This window comes from Ictidomys tridecemlineatus, unplaced genomic scaffold (genome assembly GCF_052094955.1).
Source record: "Ictidomys tridecemlineatus isolate mIctTri1 unplaced genomic scaffold, mIctTri1.hap1 Scaffold_54, whole genome shotgun sequence".
Classification (NCBI taxonomy): domain Eukaryota; kingdom Metazoa; phylum Chordata; class Mammalia; order Rodentia; family Sciuridae; genus Ictidomys; species Ictidomys tridecemlineatus.
Genome location: NW_027523576.1, coordinates 1853266 through 1873538, shown reverse-complemented (window position 1 = coordinate 1873538; position 20273 = coordinate 1853266). Strand labels below are relative to the sequence as shown.

The 20273-nt window shown below is 37.8% G+C and overlaps 1 protein-coding gene and 1 non-coding gene across 13 annotated transcripts in view; one reads left to right on the top strand and one right to left on the bottom strand.

Moving 5' to 3' along the window:
• LOC144373975 (transport and Golgi organization protein 1 homolog) overlaps positions 1-20273 on the top strand; it is a 153845-nt gene that overhangs the window by 118487 nt on the left and 15085 nt on the right. For 11 of the 12 annotated variants that reach the window (XM_078036943.1, XM_078036947.1, XM_078036940.1 and 8 more), the window contains 5 exons: positions 2755-2888; positions 10093-10179; positions 11920-12478; positions 13197-13400; positions 15563-15708. In XM_078036943.1, coding sequence (XP_077893069.1) covers positions 2755-2888; positions 10093-10179; positions 11920-12478; positions 13197-13400; positions 15563-15708 — 1130 coding nt within the window. The remainder of the gene's footprint in view (positions 1-2754; positions 2889-10092; positions 10180-11919; positions 12479-13196; positions 13401-15562; positions 15709-20273) is intronic. The other variant, XM_078036948.1, reaches the window with a different exon arrangement.
• Positions 18737-18843, bottom strand: LOC144373999 (U6 spliceosomal RNA). Its single transcript, XR_013433530.1, has one exon. It is a non-coding gene; the product is annotated as a U6 spliceosomal RNA (small nuclear RNA).

Sequence of the window (20273 nt, the reverse complement as noted above, 5' to 3'; positions counted from 1 at the left end):
TGCAGCAGTGAGTGTGCAGGCGGGCGGGCAGCCTAGGGTCTCCACTGTGGCTCTTTGGGGCCGCATGGGGCTCCAATCTCCCGGTCCCCAGCCCCGAGGGCTGGGTGAGGGGGGTCGCAGGATGACGGGTGGGGAGCAGGAGTGACAGAGCCTCGGGACCCTGCGTGTGTCCCCTCTGGCTCTGCTGGCGCCCCAGCCAGCCCGCTCGGGTTGTGGGGGGCTTCGACTCCCACTTGTTGCCAGCGTTTTATTTTTCTCTACTGAATGAGGCGGGGGTTGGGAAACACGATTCCCCAGGGACAGCTCTCAGTTTATTCCCTTCCAGGATTCGCCTAGGATTTCAGTGTGTGATGGGGTTGTGCCCACGCTGTAGCAGAGCGCTTTTCTGCCCCCTCTACAGGGACCTGGGCCGGTGCAGTATCAGGGCAGATGCTCTCCAGGGCTCGGTGGCCCTAATTCCCGCGGCAGGCTGATGGTGGGGCTCCTTGGGAAAGGCTCACTGGCCCCTTCGTCCTTTTGCTGCACTGGGGATTGGGCTGGTTTTGCCTTTTAACAGGGACTAGAGTTTAGGCTTGGGAAGAGCACCGAGTCCAGGCACGCAATGTGTTCCGAGGTCTCGGCCCCGACTCTGCTTCAATCCTGTCATTTCTGTGCATAGAAGCCTCCCTTCATATTTGAGGTAGGGTAGCAGGTGGGCCAATAATCTTTTGCTTTTGAAAGAGGCCAAGGATCTGCACCAGCCACCTGGGAACTGCAGCCTCTTCTGTGCGCAGGAAGCGGACAGAATTGCTTCCCAGTCCTGGATTGGAGGTGGGCAGTGGGGAGGATGTAGCCATTCAGATTCAGATGAAGAGGTTTGTTGCAATAACAATAATAAATACTCCAAGATTTTTATAAGCCAATTCAGTTTTAGACTCAGTCACTAGTGTTGTTGGAACCTCTTTCCTCTATATATTTATTGGCCCAGAATACTTCTTATGGACTCCCGCTTGGTTTCTAGTAACCTTGCAACTTGATGACCGTGTTGTCCATAAATTGTAAGCAGAACATATTTTAAAATATTCATGCTAAAAAGGCCAAGAAGTCTACCATTGAGCTCTTTATGCCTAAATTGGTGTTACCAAAACCAAATTTTGTAATTTGAATTGTTTGTTCCACTCCAATAAAGAAAAAAGATGTCTCCAATATATGTTAAGAAGTTCCTAGAGGTAACCCTAAGGCTGGAATAAATAAACAGAGAAGCAAAGCAGCTGCCATGATATTTTCTTTCATTTTTGCTATTCTTTGCTATTGAGCGCTATCCTACGTGGGATACCTGGACAGTCTCATCACTGATGCTTCGTCAGTACTAAGACATGGTATTGGTTAGGTTCAGTGGGGTAACATAACTTGAGAAATGGCCTGTGTCCAAACAGATGTGACCAAAAACAACAGGTGGGTCTGTGTTGTGTTGTAGGAAGTAGTGAGGTGTGTATGTAAGGTGTCCTTGTGTGCCTTCCAAATAAGTGCTCCAAAAAAAAAAAAAAGAACTAAATAGGTGCTCCATAGTATGCATTATGTTGTCACCTAATATATTACTTATTTGTAAATCCTCTATGACCTAAGGGGGAACAAGAGAAACATTGCCATTTCCACTTGTGATGAGAATTCCCCACCTTAAAGTGTCTCTCACCTTCAACTTGGCCTCTTAATTATATATGAATTAGGATGCTGACAGTTCTGAAAATAGTCCTATTTTAGCTTCAAAAAAACAAGTTACCCTCTCCAAATCTGTGTTTGTTCCTCAGACATATATTTTTATAAAACAAACATTCTTGTGTATTTTACTGCTAATTGGCTTTTAGAAAAAGTGTTATATCCATTTCTTTGTGCTTTTTACATACATCTATTGTCCATTTCATCTTAAATCAGAAACTGTCTATTTGGTCAACCAAAAGAAAAATGTTGCTTCTACCAGTTTCTAGATCAATTGTGGTCCTAGTCCTGCATTTTAAGCATGAAGGTATTGCCTGACCTTTTCTCATGGTTAAACTTGTTCCTTGTCAGATAGGATACCCACTTTTGATTTTGTTTATTAAAAAAATACGAATGAGGATGTTTTGAAACAATCTTAATGTTGGATATAGTCAACAATATTTGCTCAGAGAAAATATATTTTCTGGTTATTTACCCAGATCCTGAACCCAGAGACAGCAACTCTGCTGCAAATGAAATTGACAGTGTTTATAGCTGCATAGTAGCACTTGCAGCCACTTAAAGGTAATGTCTTTTAGCAGTTAGTTCAAGTTAATTAACCCCTTGGGGGTTCCTGGATATTCTAACCTCTTCCCTATTACCTCTGCATGAAGCCATACTTAAGCCTGTCCATGTCTACACTTGGATTTACATATTTGCAAAATGAAGCTTTCTATGATTATGAAACAGAAAAAAAATTGAGGCCTGCAAGAACCAAGAGTTTCACTGAAACCAGCTATGGTTGGTGGTAGCCACTTTGCTTTTTATTTCTCAGCACAGAGAAAAATAGAGAAGCTTCCTTTTCCCTCGTCTAATTGCAGGGAATATTGTATTTTATAGCAATAAAATCTCTAAGGATTTTAGATACTTTGAGCAGGTGAATTAAAAGTGATTCCAGAGAGTACTGGAAAAACTTGATTTTTGTTCATAGTGGGATTTATATTTCCTGATGAGTCAATATGGACTGTGAAAAATCAAATCCTAATGTTTGTTTTTTCTTTTTTCAATGTTCATATACAGTGTTAATGTATCGAGGTGAAGCTGTTGAAGATTTCACAGGACCAGATTGTCGCTTTGTTAATTTTAAAAAAGGTGACCCTGTATATGTCTACTATAAACTTGCAGAGGTATCACCAGAACTTTGGGCCGGAAGTGTAAGTAAAAGTTTGACAGGTGTTATATTCTTACTTTTGATGGGTAGCAGTGTAGATTTAAATGACTGATTTCTTGGGGTCTTTGTAGAGTTAACCTGACCTCTTTGTCAGGCCCTGTGCTCCTAACACACCTTAGGCCTGGCACAGCATAGAAAGTCAGGAGACTTTCTGAAACAGAACTGAACTGGTTGTGGTTGCTACCCCTCACATCAAGTTCCAGAAGTCTCTACACATCATAAAGGTCGTCATGGTGAAAACCTGACAATTCTTAGCTTTGTTGCTTCAAAAGGGAAGGATTCATGGACATTAGAGTTAATCCTGTAAATTAAGTCTGAGATAGTAAAGTTGATTTTTTTGTGTATTTTACCTAATCATTTGTGCTGTTTTTACTCTAAAAAAGCAGAATACTATGTTCATTGTGTGCTTTTTTTCCCCCCTTTTTTTCTTTTTTGCAACTTCTGGGTCATCCATTTCCTGCTTTTCCTATATTCTATGCCTGAAGGTTCCCCCAGGGGTTCTACTTCCAGCCAGTTGTATGGATCTTCTGATGAAAGACATGACATTGTTTATATCATGCTTTGATATTTTAAATGGGGAGATTCACTAGGAGTGTCCTCCTAGTGGCTTATGAGTATTGTCTTTTTCATTTAAAAAAATGTGATATGTGGATTGTTTACGTAAAATAGTAGCAAGGGTCTTTGATGACTGTAGGAATGTTCCAGTTTAGAGACATTCCGGGTTGCATCCTTGAAAGTTCTCACCCTAAATAAAACACCACACAGCAGAAAATAAGACAGAAAATAAGAGTAATCCCTATGGAAAACTAGTTTCATTTTGTTGCCATTTCTGACTCTTAGGGAATGATCTTGAAACATGGTGCCTCTAGGTACAAACTTTATATTTAGACAGAGTCCCAGTTGCAGTACTCCATATAAAGAACCATCTATTGTTTCTTTTAAGTATACCAAATAGGATTGGTAACCTTTAAACTTGGAACTGTTTTTCCATGTACCTAAGTGGCATTTTTCATGTAGTAGTCATCTTTCTTTCCTTCTTTGAGCTTTTGGATAAATGGGCTTGATTTGCATTTTCTCCTCTCACATTGTAGCCTGTTAACTCTGTTCATCCCTAGGACTCTTGCCATTCTGGGTGGTAGCACTCATCCTGTCTTCCTGAGGAGCCCTGCTTTCAGCACCTGGCCAGAAAGGATCTTTGCCGACTGATGAGTGTTTCGGTGGCACCTTGTTTGCATTGCTCCTCTGGCATTCATTTGTCTTCTTTGCCTTCAGTCAGGTTGTGTTTTATCTTAGCTCCCTATAAAATGAAAAACTCAGTTAGGAAAGGACCCCTGTCTAATCCATCTTCCTTTTGAATATTTTCTTTCAGGGCAGTGGCACTTAAGTACATTTGTTCTGATAGTAGCTTATGCAGAATTTGTTCTCTTGTGGCAGTTCTTGGCTCCCCACCCACAAATCAAATCAACAGCACCTTGGCAGGGATGATGTATGGAAGCAAAATTAGATATAAAAATTATTTCCAGTCATGAGCCTCCATGATTCTGCATCATTTTTTTTTCATATCACAAGAAATGGGATACCACCCAGTGTGTAATTATGGAGCTTTATATAATCTATGGTCTCATTTGACACAGATTAAGAAGAGATAAATGTGTTCCCTTTCTCCATACATCTCTGGTTTCTTTCCCTTTTCCAAATTTAACCTTAATAGAATTTTCATCAGAAGGGAAAAGTGTATTTCCCCTCAGACTCGCCTCTCATGTCATAAGTGTTATACTTAAGAAATTAAAAACTCTTTAGTTTTCAAAATGATTCTCCTTTTGAGTTTTCAGTTTTCATTCTGCAATGTGGTTGGTTTTCTAGAGTCTCAGACTTTATCCGTCTTATCTAATCTTCATGGCAGTATTCTACCACTAATACTGGCTCTCAGATGGTTTCTAGATATAACAAGAACATTCATGAATGGGGATATTTTAGAGGTAGTGATAAGATGCCTTATTTAATTTTCTTTTTTGGGCATTTGATTTGCCTATCAGTTTCCTTTAATTATTGGCAAGAATCTTCTGTTCCTTTTAGTCAGTAGTTAGTAATAGGAGTGTCTTTCTCAAGGGGAACTTTATATACCTTTTGTACACTTTATGTAACTTCATATAATTTAAATGTTGGTGCTGAAAATAAATGGGGTTCTTTTCTGCAGAGGATTTATTTTGGGTGAAACTGAAGCTTGATATGTGGTTTCATATGCATTATATTGTAATTTTATTTTCTCCCCTGCTGAGGGCCATTGTCAAGTAGGAATGACGCTTCAAATTTTCCTTGCCAGCGTACCCCATGTTAAATGGATTTCGCTGTTGACATTGCATGTAAGGTGACCTTGCTCAAGGACCAAGGCAGATCCGGGTTTAGAGCTGATCAGGTTTGAGGAAGTATCCCACTCCTTAGGGTGTTCCCGGTTTAAGACAAAAGGAGTTTTAGGGAAGTTGGAGTAGGAGTAGGGTTACTCCTACGCTGCTGGGAGTAGGGCGTGCCTGCAGCCTGAGTTCTCCTGGAGAAAAAGTTTTTAGGAGGTGAATTGTTTGGGAGATTGGATTGCCCCTGAACCTGTGTGGAGGCGGTGTGAGTCGGGAATAAAGAATTGCTGTTTGAATCTACAAGGCTGTGAGTGCCTCCTGATTCTGTGCCCAGCCAAGACTGCAGCATTAATTTTCTCCCCCCTTCTGATTAATTAAACAACAAGCAATGTGGCTAAAGGACCGTGCCTGGTAGGTTGTCCAATTCAACATATGATTCTTACCCGTCATGGGAGAACTGACCTTTAGACGTCAGTTTCCTGTCTTGGGTTGAATCCACTGCAACCAGATCAACCCGTCACTGACTACCGGTCCAGCATTCAGCCATGCTTGTGGATAGGCCTAAGCACCAGTGTGGGGGGGGTGAGGTTCTTGCCTCACCTCTGTTGGCCCCCAAATTTAACTTTGGTGCCAGTGGGGGGTGAGGTTCTTGCCTCACCTCTGTTGGCCCCCAAATTTTAGACCATCACTAGTAGAAGGGAGGAGGATACAGAAATGCCACGACACCAAGCCAATTGACGGCTCCTTTGGAAAAATTGTGTCACTGGTGACACCATCAGCAAAGATGCCAGCATTACCACAATTAACATGGGGTGCGCTGGCAAGGAAATTGCATCACTGGTGACACCATCAGCAAGGATATGCCAGCAGTACCACAATTCGCTGTACCAGACGATAGTTCACAATGCATGCAACTCATATATAGTCCAAGCAAGTTCTGCAAGCAGTTCAAATCGGAGGAATCTATCAATATGTCCATTTCCTCCCAAAGTAAATCAAGTCCTTGATTGAGCATTACTTGTTGAGTTATTTTCATTGATGCATCAGTTTATACAGTTTACTGTGATAGCTATCATAGAAGCTGTAGTTTGGTTTTCTTAGTCTTCACTGGCACTGGGATGGAGATGGGAATTCTGGCAATGATGTTAAAGAGACATTATCCTGAACAGAATTATTAAATATAATGAAAAGGAAAAGTGAAAGTAAACAAACAGATCTGTTAATCACCTTTAAAAACAATAGTAAGCAAACAGATCTGTTAACCACCTTTGAAAACAATCATTAACAGCTGTTTACCTAATTTAGATTAAACCACTTAAATCACGTGAATAAAAAAAAAGAAAATTCGGATCCATTTTTTCATGAGCGCTCCTCATATAAAAATATGGACATACACACATACTGACATGCAACACAAAACAGTGCACTCATAACATACAACACATAAGACAATAATAACAGCCTTGTAGCTTTACCTAGGTAAAATCTCCATTACAATGTTTAAAAACTCCACAGTCAAAAAATAAAAGACAGTCAAAAAACAAAGCTGATCAGAAAAACATTAACCTAGGTTTGTATGAGCTCAAAAAATAAAATAGAACTTTATGATGTGGGAAAAATGCAATAATAAAATAGATATTGAAAAAAGGCACCTTGGTTAATCACTGTCGCAGATGTAAGAATAGCCAAGCTGGAGCTCTGTATATCAGCTGTTATGGATTTGAGTCAAATTATCTTCTTTTTGGTCTGTAGAAATTGTTTTAGTTAGTGTCTCTGGAATCTAAATCGGCTGCTGTTCTCCCTGTGGAAACACAAAAACAGAACCCCGACTCCAGACAAACACTGGGTCAGGAGCTTTCCAATGTCCTGTTAGAATATCTTTCCAAAGTACCTTAGGCTTATGTACATTTTTTGGATACATATGTCTTTCCGCAGCATTAAGTCCTGATGAATCCAAATTTAAAAAGTTTAGAGTAAAAAAAGGGTTATTTTAAGTTTATCTTGGGGGATATATACCCCTTTAAGATCCTTTTAAATTTAAGTCTTTCAAAAGCATTTTGCCTTAGTTTTTAGAATTACTTTAGTCCTTTTAATTTTTAGATGTGGTTTGAAACCATAGTTGTCTTAGCCCTTTGTATTTTCTATCTGAAATACCTTTACTTGACATTTTTAACCATTTTCCATCTTATTTCTATCTTCTAGTTTTCTTCTAAGGTTTTTATATTTACCCTTAGTTGCTTCCTTCTCTCCTAGTTTTCTTTCATTTCCTATTTTGTGGGTATAAAATTCTTGTCTTTCTACATCTTTTTATCTTCCTATATCTTTATCTTTCTACATCTTCTCTTTTTTTTTTACCTTTTTGTACTTCTGTTTTTGAAGTTTTCCACTTCAAATTTTTAATCTTCTTTATCTAAATCTTTTATCTTATTATCTTCCCATTTTCATGGGTTATATTTTTTTTTCCTCCATCATGAAGGCATCTTAACCACCTTCAATTTAACCTTTTAAAGCTTTTTGCAATGTACTTAGGCATTTTATAACTTTTTACTTTACCAAACAAAGATTATCTCATCTCCCTCTTTTTAGTTTAATAAGTACATTTTAATAGTTTGATGAGTAAAGCAATCTTTTTTCCCGCCATGAAGGTATCTCAACAACCCTCAGTTTAACCTTTTAAAGCATTTCATTTATCATCTATACTGTACTTTTAAATGTACTTTTTCACCACCTACAGCTTCACTCTTTTAAACGAGGCTTAGATTTTGTTTAAATTCTTAATATTAGTTTACATGGCTGTTCTTCAACCAAAGGCTCTTTTTTACTCCATTAAGAAGCTTTGACTCAATCTGCCATGTACAAATACATTTTTTTTCTTTCTACCTTTCTCAAGCTTTTAAATTGAATCTAGTTTCCTCAAAATCTTTTTAAATGGCATTTTACAACTTTTCACTTTACCACACAGAGATTATCTCAACTAGAAACATTTCTTTTTCCTTTAACCTTTTATATTAAAATATATTTCCACATCTTGAATCTTTTTATATCTCTTTTTTAACCATTAACCCTTTTTATAAATTCACATTCTAAAACAACCCTTATAAAATTACTCCACTTTAATAAGATGAAATACTTTCATGTTTTTTAAGCTACTGTTATACTGTAATTGAAACCCAGCTGAAACTTCTTATACTCTCTGTATATAAATTACACATGATAGAATCTTAACACTTAGTAACCTTGTTTCAGCAAAGACACAGACCAAAGCAATATTAAACATTTTTCCATTTGCCAATTTATGAAAACACAAATAATGTTTAAATATATTACCTTATGAAACTTAATAAGTAAAGAGTACTTGATTTCATATTTAGTGGTTGATATTTTAACATTTTAGCTTTGTAAATGAATCAGCTGTCTGTAAAAACCAAGACAAGTATAGTGAACAGAACTAGTCATCTCTTTCTTGTTGAAGAAAAATCCTTCTACAGGATACCATAATGGTCCCATTGATATACTTAATAACTCATCTTTATAAAGCCATGGGCTACATTTTTGTATTGTATCAACATATGCCATAGTTTTTCTTGGTCTTACTGGGGTACCTCCTTCCTCTAACAATTTTTCTTCCTCGGAGGCGAACAACTTCAAACCTTGAGTCAACCATTTTTCTTAGTTTGCCTGAGAAAGTTCTAGGAACAGGCCACTTGAAATGAAAACAAAATAAATCAAAACAAGAACACATTGTTTTTTGAAATGGTCACCCATTTTTTTGCTCTCCTTCAGGAGCGAGCAAATTCACTTACCCCCAAGCTTCAGACATCCCACGTACGGGCCACCATAATGCCGCATTCTTGGCTGGGCACAGAATCAGGAGGCACTAACAGCCTTGTAGATTCAAACAGCAATTCTTTATTCCCGACTCACACCGCCTCCACACAGGTTCGGGGGCAATCCAATCTCCAAAACAATTCACCTCCTAAAAACTTTTTCTCCAGGAGAACTCAGCGGGAACTCAGGCTGCAGGCACGCCCTACTCCCAGCAGCAATAATCTTCAACCTCCAGCTTCCCTAAAACTCCTTATGTCTTAAACCGGGAACACCCTAAGGAGTGGGATACTAACTCAAACCTGATCAGCTCTAAACCCGGATCTGCCTTGGTCCTTGAGCAAGGTCACCTTACATGTAATGTCAACAGCGAAATCATTTAACATGGGGTACGCTGGCAAGGAAATTTTGAAGCTTCATTCCTACTTGACAATGGCCCTCAGCACTCCCCAAGTACTTGTAAAAGTAGATTTGGACAAAGCTAGGAAAGCATATACTATCAATACATCTGCTATAGTGGTAATACATTTTAGAGATTTTTGTATTGTTTTTACTTATTAATTTTTATGACTGTTGTGTATTGGTTAAGAAAGACATAAATATTGGTTTATGAGCAATGCTACAAAATGTACAGGTAAATTCTTGCTAGAGGTTATTTGGAATTGCATTTATAAACAGCTTTGATTTACATAGTTTTAACCATATAGTATCCAATAATCTTCTATGCAGATCTTTTATTTACTTCAGAAGTCTTAACTTTATATGCTCTGTGTTGAGAATTAAGCTAAATGTAAAAAAGAAAACTTCAGTGTTTGGAAATGTTGCTTTAATAGTTCTGTACTTAATTTTTATTTGGAATAATAATCTCAGTGTAATTGTTATAGCAACTTTCTTTCTTGGTTATACCATATACCTATCTATTATGTGTATATTTCCTGCCACTTCTGAGAAATCTCTTATTTATATTCCTTGTACAGAATTTATTTGATATGTGTCTCTTTTGCACTATAGGTTGGCAGTATGTTTGGATACTTTCCAAAAGATTTCATCAAGGTAGTTCGTGAACATACTAAAGAAGAGCTACAAATTCCAACAGATGTAAGTTATGGATTTCTTTTTTGTTCTCAATTGTAAACTGGCTTATAAATCCATCAGTTATATTCAGTTAACTGCTTCTGAATGTTTTATAATGTGTTTGGGGAGCAATCTAACATTTGTGTGTCAGATTTTCATTTGAAATCAGACTACCTGTAAAAAAAAAAAGTTTGAAAGGCATTCAAGGGTGATTATATTATAATCTGAGAGTTGTCTAATATATTGAAACAGATATTCTAAGAGGCAAATAATTTCATTTTACAGGCAAAACTCATTGGATAGTTATTAGACATTTTAAGTATATTTAGGTTAAATTAATAAACTCTAACTTTTATACTAGGCTAGAAATATGTACTTACAAAGGTTTCTTATTCTTAGTCATATATGGGATCATAGTCATGTTATAGATTTGGAAAAGGGGACCTGAGCGTTTCAGGTGATGTTCAGTCTCGGATCTTTTAAGGCCCCAACTGCTTCCTTTATACAACATTCCTGTATGGTGCTCTGACTTAAATTGATTTTGTGACTGAAAGGATTTCGTGTTCTAGAATTCTCACTTCAGCTGATTATTTTCTAGAGTTTTAAATTGTATAGTAATTGATGCCCACCAACACTGAAACATCTTTGGGCAGCTCTTTGTAGTGGCTGTAGAATATGCAAACTGCTAGGCTAGGACAGTTCTTAGATTAGATGGACTGAATGGATAAAGTCATCCTGTTTGTTGTTGCTGTTCCTAAAATTTCTTTATAATCTCAGGGGCCATAAAATCACTTCTGTTGCTTGTTGGACTTCATTGTTGGTAAAGAGAGTTCTTGGGATTTAAGCTGTGACAGCAGTTCACTGATTACAGAGAACTCATTTGTTTTGAACTCTGCCTTCTCATTGTATTTCCCATTACATGCATCCCTCATGGCTTAGAAATGCATGTGATGAGGAGAGGAAATCACTCATCCCTCCTACATTGAACTGCCTCCCCCACCCCCGGAACCCCCACAGAATATTATGAAGATTTAATTAGGAATGGAAATTTTTTAAAAACATGTCCATTCATACTATGGCTCCTTTTATATCAATTTGCTTACTAGTAGCAAGAAGGAAGACTAGATAATATACACATAATCTTGAGAGAGATCTTAGTGACTGTGAAACCCTGATGAAGAGAAAGGTGTATACCTTGTTGAATCTTGTTTTCAGTTTGTTCTTGTGGTAATAATAATGTGAGGAGCCTACTTAATATCATTCTTTATTCCATCCAATGTACTTGTATCTCAGTAAGATACTTTAAAACTGATTCATTTTTCTCAATGCTGCAGGATCTTCCAGCTTCTCCTCAGCAAATGATTAAGAGTTAAATTTCTGAAACATAGGTGTAGATATTAAGATCTGGAGGATCCTATAAGTGATACCTTGCCTTTCCCTACTTATGTTCAGAGCAAATTGAGAGAGGCCCAAGAGTCAGGCAGTTGGAGACCAAATTGTCACCATTTTTACTCATTATGCTTTTTAAAGAATATGACCCATGTTAAAAAAAGAAAGAAAGAAAGAATAGACTTTCTAACACTGTAGTCTAGAAAAAGACAGATTTACTCAGCCATAGATGGAGTTAGGCAGTGGGGGTTGGAGGAGGGTAATGTGGTTGACCTCAAAGATTCTTTAGAACCAATCCTGAATTTGGGAGCGTGGATGAGTTTGCTTTTGTGATACTTTGTTATTGACACATTAATGGTTTTCTTTTCCTTACAGGAGAAAGATTTTGTTTGTTTTGATATTGGAGGAGATGATTTTGATAATTATAACGTAGAAGAACTTCTAGGATTTTTGGAATTATATGATTCTGCAAATGAAGATTCTGAGAAAGCTATAGAAAAAGTGGGACAATTTCCTGAAGTCTCCCAGGATGTTGAACCTGAACCTAAACCAGTAGTAGCAAACTCACAACAAATTGAAAGTGCATTCTCAGAAAACACTGTGGATCTTGAGGAACAATTTTTGGCTCAGAAGAACCATCCTCATGCAGATAGTCAAACAGATAATGCTCAGGGTGAACAAACTTCACTTGAACTTTTTGAAGAAATACTACCAGATAAATTGAAAGTGCCAGAAAGTGAAAAAAACAAAACCAGCAACATTTCTCAGGTCTCAAATGAACAGGAGAAGACTGATGCTTATAAACTTTTGAAAAAAGAAATCAATCCTTATCTAGAAACCAAAGAAAACAAACAAGAAATGAGTATAATTTGGAAGATTTTAAAGAAAACTGAAACCAAAGCCAAAAGGGTAGACATGATGGACAAGGAACGAGGTGATATGGAAATGGGAAAGGAGGAAAGTTTTTTGGGGAAGAAAACAGTTGTACATTTAATCAAAGCAGATATATTTTGGATAAGAATGCAAAGTGCAAGTGAATGTTCAGGGTAGAATATGAACCTGTAAAGAGATAATCTTTGCTCTGGATCCTATTGGTCTATGTCCTGAGCTCAGGAAGGAGATAGGTTCACCATTTGGCTCCTAGGTTACTTTGAACATATTTGAAAGGCACATTAAGCAAGCTAGACTTATGGAATTCCCTTCTCTATACTGGCTCATTGAGACCAGCACACATGTAGATGAAAGAGTTCCTGTTATTTCTGAGCAGAATAGACATTTTGCACTTTTGTTCTGGACCAGAATTCTCTTCTGCACATTTATTCATGTGAGTGTATGTTGGTTTGCCAAGGGAAGGTAAGTTATTGAAGCCTCTATCATAAATGTATTTGTTTATGAAATACTTTGGATTAAATACTTTGGATTAAAGGCTTCTTTATAAATTTGACTGTATAGTTCAGTCATCCTTTAAATGGGATGGAAACAATTAACCCTCCCGTATCCTTGCCCAGTTGTTCTCATGGGCTCATGCCAGGACATGGAGGGCAGTGTTGAGGTATCTGGAACTGTGTGCTGAGGGGGAGTGCTGATCATTGGGCTTAAGTGGGAGTAGATAGTGTCATCCATCTGGCTCAATGCATTCTTCTCCCTTGTAGAGATGCAGCCACCCCATGAAGATGATTTTCCTAAAGAGAACACAAATCGTCTTAATAGAAATCTTCATGAAGAGCCAAACCTCCTGCGTCATCATTTTAATATGAACCATCCTGAAGAGCCCAGCCTCTTGAATCAACCTGTGACTGAGGACATGGGTGTTTCAGAAGTGTCTCAGATCCCAAATACTGAGAAAGTAGACCCAGGTAAAGCTTGCAAATTTTTCTCTACAAAGTAGAGGCATTACCATAATGAAGGCTTTCAAGGATATTTGTTGCCAAAGGTACGAAATAGAGCAGAGAGTGATATAGGTACATGTGAGTTCAAAAAAAAATATCTTAAGTGAGAGAAAAGCAAGAATAAAGATGACTAGAAATCAAAAATATGCCAGAGACTGTAACTCACCTAAAAGCAAATGTTTAGGTATGACTAGCTTGTGTAAACCATTTACGACTAAAATATTTTTCTTCAAAGGCCTTATGCTCTAAAACTGTAGTTTTCAACCAGACCAACAGCACCAGAAACTCTAGGGGTGGGACCCACAATCTGTGTTTAGCAGGCCTTCCAGGAAAGTCTGGCCTAGTACAAGTTAGCTTGAATAATCACTGTTCATAGTCTCATAAATTCTGTGTTTTTCTTCCCTTTTCTTCTAAATGGAATATAATATAGCTCAAGTCCTGTTTTGACTTGCTTCCTGGACATGGTAATTAAACTTTTTCAAATGCAGTCAATGGTCCAGATCTTTATACTATATACTTACAGCAAACAGTACAGAACTGCAATCGATTTTAGATTGACACGAATACTTCATCATAGTGCACAGTATCCAGTGGGAGATGAGAAACAATTTTTCAAAAAAATCCCCAATAATGGCATCAACAGCATTCTACTTTTGTGTTGCTCACTCTCATTTTATCAGTAAATTAGATGATGACTAATTGTTTATTTTAATCCATCCAGTATGGTGCTATGAAGCCATAATTACTGTATTTTGTGTTTTTAAAGGTTCTGGTCTGTAAGCATAGCTATAAGCATTATCCTGCACCAGTGCAGGGCTTGGCAGCACTGATCTGAACCTCCCCCCCACCATCTGCACACACAGAGTGTAGGAGAACTCATAGCAAGGGGGGATTCAGTTAATTTGAGAAGGAATAACATATGAGTTCTCCCATTTTCCAGAAGACATTGCATCTATATATGAACACTACTGACTTCTGAACTGTCTTTAACTCTATAAGGTTATGAAAATGAATCATGCACCATTACGATTTGTTATTTTCATGCTCCAAAACTTTCAAGAATAGGGAAAACTTGACTTACAAAATTAAGAATGAATTATTTCCCTGGCCTTTTAAGTTCCACCACAAAATGATGTCAATGACCTTTAATAGGTAAAATCTTCCCAAATGTCATTTAATGTGTCTCAGGTGCTGAGATGCTGAGCCAATGGGGCAGACTTCACCAGCAGTCAAATTCATAGACCAATAGTGAATGGAGGGCCTGGGGTTGTAGCTCAGTGGTAGAGTGCTTGTCTAACATATGAGGCACTGAGTTTGATTCTCAGCACTGCATACAAATAAATAAAATAAAGGTCCATCAAAAACTAAAAAAAAAAAATTAGGCAAAAGCTTAAAAAAATAGTAGTGAATAGAATCTCAGGGTTGAGAAAGACCTTAGAGGCAACTGGTCCAACTTCTTAATAACTGCATGCCTGCTGTTTAATCAAACATACCCCAGGCTCATGTAACTCATACTGAAATTCCACCCCTACAAGCTCTCAGGTCTAACTGGAATTCTACCTCATTCACAGAGCCTCAATGCAGGTCTGTACCCAATTCCCTTTAGTCTCTCTTGGTACTACTGTGTTCTTTTTAAATAGCTGTCATCTGTCCATTCAATAAATAATTGTTGAGTATCTCTGCCAGGTGCCAGATACTATGTTAAGCCTTGGCCCATTCCACCTGCAAATCTGCAAACCAAGACTCCCTCTCTTTCAGCTTTCCTAAAATTTTAAACACAAAGTTTCACCAGCACTAAATCCATGTTTTTTGAATGTGACCCTGTCTATATATCTCTGGTTGTAAAAATTTTCCTTGAGTAAATATTGTTCTGGTAGCAGTTGTATGGCCATGGAAGTAGTGGAGAGTAGACTGGAGATTGTTCATTTTATAATTGAAGGGTTTGACAGCTCTAATTAGGATTTTGAAGTTTTCTTCTCTGTTGTGTTAATTGTCTTTAGGAGAGCCACATATTCCAGGCACTGTGACTCAGATATTTAGTGAAACACTCGATGAATAATGAAACTGAAGAGAGACAATTCTTATTCTATAGCATAAAATAAAATAGCAATTTCCCCTTTCAATTTTAGAGCTACTTATAACAGAAGGTACTCCTGTTGATGCTGCTGATACAGAAAACCAACTAGAGATAAAGGTCGAAGAGCCAGCAGATGCCACCCTTTTGGACAACATACTTTTCTTGTTATATTCATTCTTGCTTTATTTGTCTAAGATGGTAAGTTTGACATAGTTTCTTCAATTAGAATGTTGATTATTTATTAGTTCTTAAGTGGCTTCTGGTCATGAAGTGAAAAACTTAAAATGTCTTTATGAAAATGACTCTTGACCCTTTGAGTAGATAGCTCCTGAAACAAAAGCCATAGGGGTGTGGCTTTAATGGCTACTTGGTTTAGCACATGAGGAAGATTTGCTGTCTATCAAGGCTGGACATTGGCATACCTGTAAAAACTTGGTTCTTCCCCTCAGAACCTTTCATTCTGGCAGGGAGATAACAGCATTCACTTGAAACACAGTAAGATAATGGCAGAAAGAGAGGTATTTATTCGATGGTAGAACATTATTGTCCATAAATGCATTTATTATGGTTGGAAAGGTGATCAGTAAGGTCAGAAAGTGGTTGAGATGTGTTTGAAGCACAGGCAAAGGGCAAACAGGAGTCTGACATGTGGTTTGTTGTTGATTAGACAGGCTGGGGTGGTGGGGGAAGCTGGCAGTCAGAAGAAATGTGTTCAGAGAAATGGAAACATGAAGAAAGGATATTTGGGGAGGGCAGGAGAATGTGAATAGTTGGTGTTGTAAAGTGTGAAGTTGGAGGGGGATGGGCCTGTTGGAGAGGCCAGCAAATCTTAAAGGAAGTCATGAGCCAAAGTAGCATTAGACCATTAATAGTGGGGATCCTTAGAAAGTTTTAAGAATGAAAGGAATTAGGTTAGATCTGTTTCTTAGAAAGAGTCACTTAAGGCTGATCTTTCTAAAGAAAATCATGATCCAAACAAGACATTTAATCTGTCTAGAAGCTTATCTAAGCATTTTAGGACTTACCTCCCCCCTGTTGGTATTTGTTGATATTGGACTTTTAGAGTTTAATTATAGGAATGAGAAAGCTTTTAGAGGTTGGAGGATAAGATGGTCCTAGGGCCATTGTGACAGTAATCCTCCTCAACTGAAGTTGTTTCCTGTAGGTTGTGTTATTTCAAGGCTTGTGTAAGAAAGATGATGTTGTTGTTTTCCTTGTAAAATGTGTAGATTTTGAAGCCAGTTAGATCTGGTTTCAAATCCCAAGGTTATCATATAGACGTTTGGGCAAATAACTAAACTTTTGAAAAAAGTTTTCCTCATCTGAAAAATGTAGATAATGCTTACTCCAATCATAAGAATTAAATGATTTGACAAGGTAAAATGTCTGGTGAGGTGTCTGGCATTTTGAAGGGTTTTACCCCTACACACGCCCTAATTCTCATGTAGACAGTCAGAAGGTGGTATAAAGACAATGAATACCTGGGGAGGAAAGACCACCAGGGTGGAAAAGATGTGGTGGGGAGAAACAAATCATTTTTCAGTTGGCTCCATGTTTGTTCATGATGGTGGCAGCCACCTGGGTAAGGGGTATGTACGAGCCAGGCAGTTAGAATAATTATATTTCCAGTGATTAAAGCAGTCTTCTACAGTCATAATTTGATTATCAGAATGAATCAGCATCACTTGGAAAGTTAACAGCCTCATGATATGGGAAGGATCTCTTTATTCATATTTTTTAGGTATGCACAGAGCCCTCCTCTAGGTCTAGGTCAGGGGACATGAATGTGGTGCAGGTATGGTCAGTGATTGTACGGTGATAGGTAAGACATAGACGTGAGTGGCAAAGAAGAGGCACAATGTTAGGAGACTGATTTGAAAGGAGATTTCAAAAAGGCATTTTGATGGCCCAGTATGTACAGGACATTGTGCAAGGACTAAAAGAGTCTAACAGGTGTAAGGTATGATTGTGATTTTTGAAAGCCTTAAGAAAAGGACTTAACAAATATATGCAAAAATTATGAACAAGTCAATGTAAAATCTTAAACAAGTAGTATGATATCTGATAGGACTGGAGAGTAATAGGCTCTGATGTGTTTGGGAGATGTGCACCAATCAGATTCATTGATCAATGGAATCTTAGCAGAATCTTAGTGTTAGAAGAAACCTTGGAAGGCTGTTAGTCTAGTTTCTCACTCATTGCTGTTATTTTCTTTACTGTGGCCCTGACGAATAGTTATGAGGCCTGTACACCAGTATTTCCTAGCATGAGTCACTCTCTTACAAGGCTATATGTTCTTCTGTTGTCTAGTTCATCCTTGTATTGACTCCAAATTTTCCTCCACATGATTTCCTCTATAAAATTGAATTCTTTTCTACATAGAAATCCTTTAAATATTTGAAGTTATATCTTAATTTAAAAATTATTTTTAGTATTTTTATCATGGAAACTTTCAAATAAGAGCAGAGAGAATAGTAGGGGACTATAGGTAACCATAACATACTGTATATTTTAGAATACTAGAAAAAAAGATTGTGAAAGTTTTACCATAAAGAAATGATGTTTGAGGAGGTAGATATATTTAACTGATTTAAACGTTACATAGTGTATACATGCATCAAAATGTCATGTTACCTACTTCAATAATTATAAAGTTTGTTTCTATGTACTAGTTAAAAAATAAATTTAATTAGAAAAGCTTTAAAGAAAAGCATAGAGAATAGTATAATGAACCCACGGGCCATCACCCAACTTAACAGTAATTCCTTGATAGCCAATATCAGTGAGTTTTTTAAATTTGTTCTAGTTGGTTATACATGATAGCAGAATGCATTTCAATTCATTGTATATAAATGGAACAAAACTTTTCCTAGTTGTACACAACACGTGTAGTCCTACATGTACCTCGGGTAATGTGGTTCATCTCATTCCACCATCTTTCCTATCCCTCTGCCCCCTCACCTGTCCTACCTCCCCTTTGCCCAAAGTTCCTCCATTCTTTCCATGCCCCTTACCACCCACTTCACCCCCATTATGGGTCAGCATCCACGTTCAGAGAGAACATACAGCTTTTGGTTTTGGGGATTGGCTTACTTCCCTTAACCTGATATTCCCATTCACCCGCAGATGCCATAATTTTTTCTCTTTTAATGCTATAAGTAATATTCCATTTCATATATGTACCACAGTTTCTTTATCCATTCATCTGCTGAAGGGTTGGTTCCACAAAACTATGGAATACTTCACAAATGTGGGTGTCATCCTTGCTCGGGGACTATGTTGATTTTTTCTGTATTGTTCCAATTTTAGTATATGTGCTGCCAAAGCAAGCACACTCTGAGTTTTAACAAATGTAGATGCCCATGTAAAAACTACCATAATAAAGATATAGAACAGGTTTTTTTTTTTTCACTAGAAAAGGGGTTTCCTTGGGATCCTTCCCAGTGAGTGCCTTCACCACCTGTTCCAGGCAACCATTGATAACTTTTTTTTTAAACTATAGATTCATTTTTCCTACAGTACTGTTTCATATATATGCCACTATAAGTGGACTCATATCTAGGAGTGCAATTGCCTCCTACGTTTAATGTATGTTTTTGTCTTATGTGATACTGTCAAGCCATGCTAAAAAATGACCACAATCATTTTATACTTCCACCAGCAATTTAGGAGACTTCCACTTGACTTCATCTTCACTAGCACTTGGGCCATTCTAGTGGGTATGTCTTTGTGAGTTTATTTCCTGATAATTAATGATATTGAGTGAACTTTTTTTTTTCTTTTGAGATAGGGTCTCACTAACTTCCTTAGGCCCTTGATAAGTTGCCAGCCTCACACTTGGGATCTTCCTGCCTCAACCTGGGATTGATTGCTGGGATTACAGATATGTGCCATGATGCCAGGATCAAATACTTCTTCATGAGCTTGTTGACCATACTGTTTTTGTACGTCAACTCTCTCTGGCTAGCTGGAATCCAGACTTCTCCCAGCTCAGTGCCAACTGTGGGATTGGTTAGCTTATAGTTGTTCTTGGCCCTCACAGGTACTGCTTAGAATGTAGCCCCAGACTGAAGACCACCTCCATGCAGATTTCTGGAACTCTTTTTCTTTGTGGCTCCCATGTTTCTGGTAGTTTTCTCTACATATTTTTGGCTGCTTAATCTCCTGGAACTCTGGTCTCTCTCTCCTCAGTGAGACTGTTGTGCCCCATTTGTGTTCCCCTTTTCAAACTGAGGTCTAGAGGGTACCTCCAGGTAGAATGCTCACCTATTTGTTCTCCTGCTCTTAGGGGTGACAGTTGCATGTTCCTTGTGGCTTTCTATTTGAAAAATAGCTCTTTAAAAATCTTTTTTGACTGGGCATGATGGCACATGCCTTAATCCTAGTGGCTCGGGAGGCTGAGACAGGAGGATCACAAGTTCAAAGCCAAAAGTGAGGTGCTAAGTAACTCAGTGAGACCCTGTCTCTAAATAAAATACAAAATGGGGCTGAGACTGGGGATGTGGCTCAGTGATCAAGTGCTCCTGAGTTCAATCCCTGGTACCAATATATATATTCCAACTTTCTGGTTGCTTTCAGTGGGAGAACAAGTCTCATATAAGTTACTCTCTATTGATTTCTCCTTTTGTTGTAACTTTTTGCAATAATTGAAAAAAATATGTTTGTGGGACTTCTAGGATATATTGTAGTTTGAGTGAATAAATGACATCTCCCTGGTACAACAATTTAACCTGTTTTCTCTATTGCCTTTTTTTTTGGTGGTG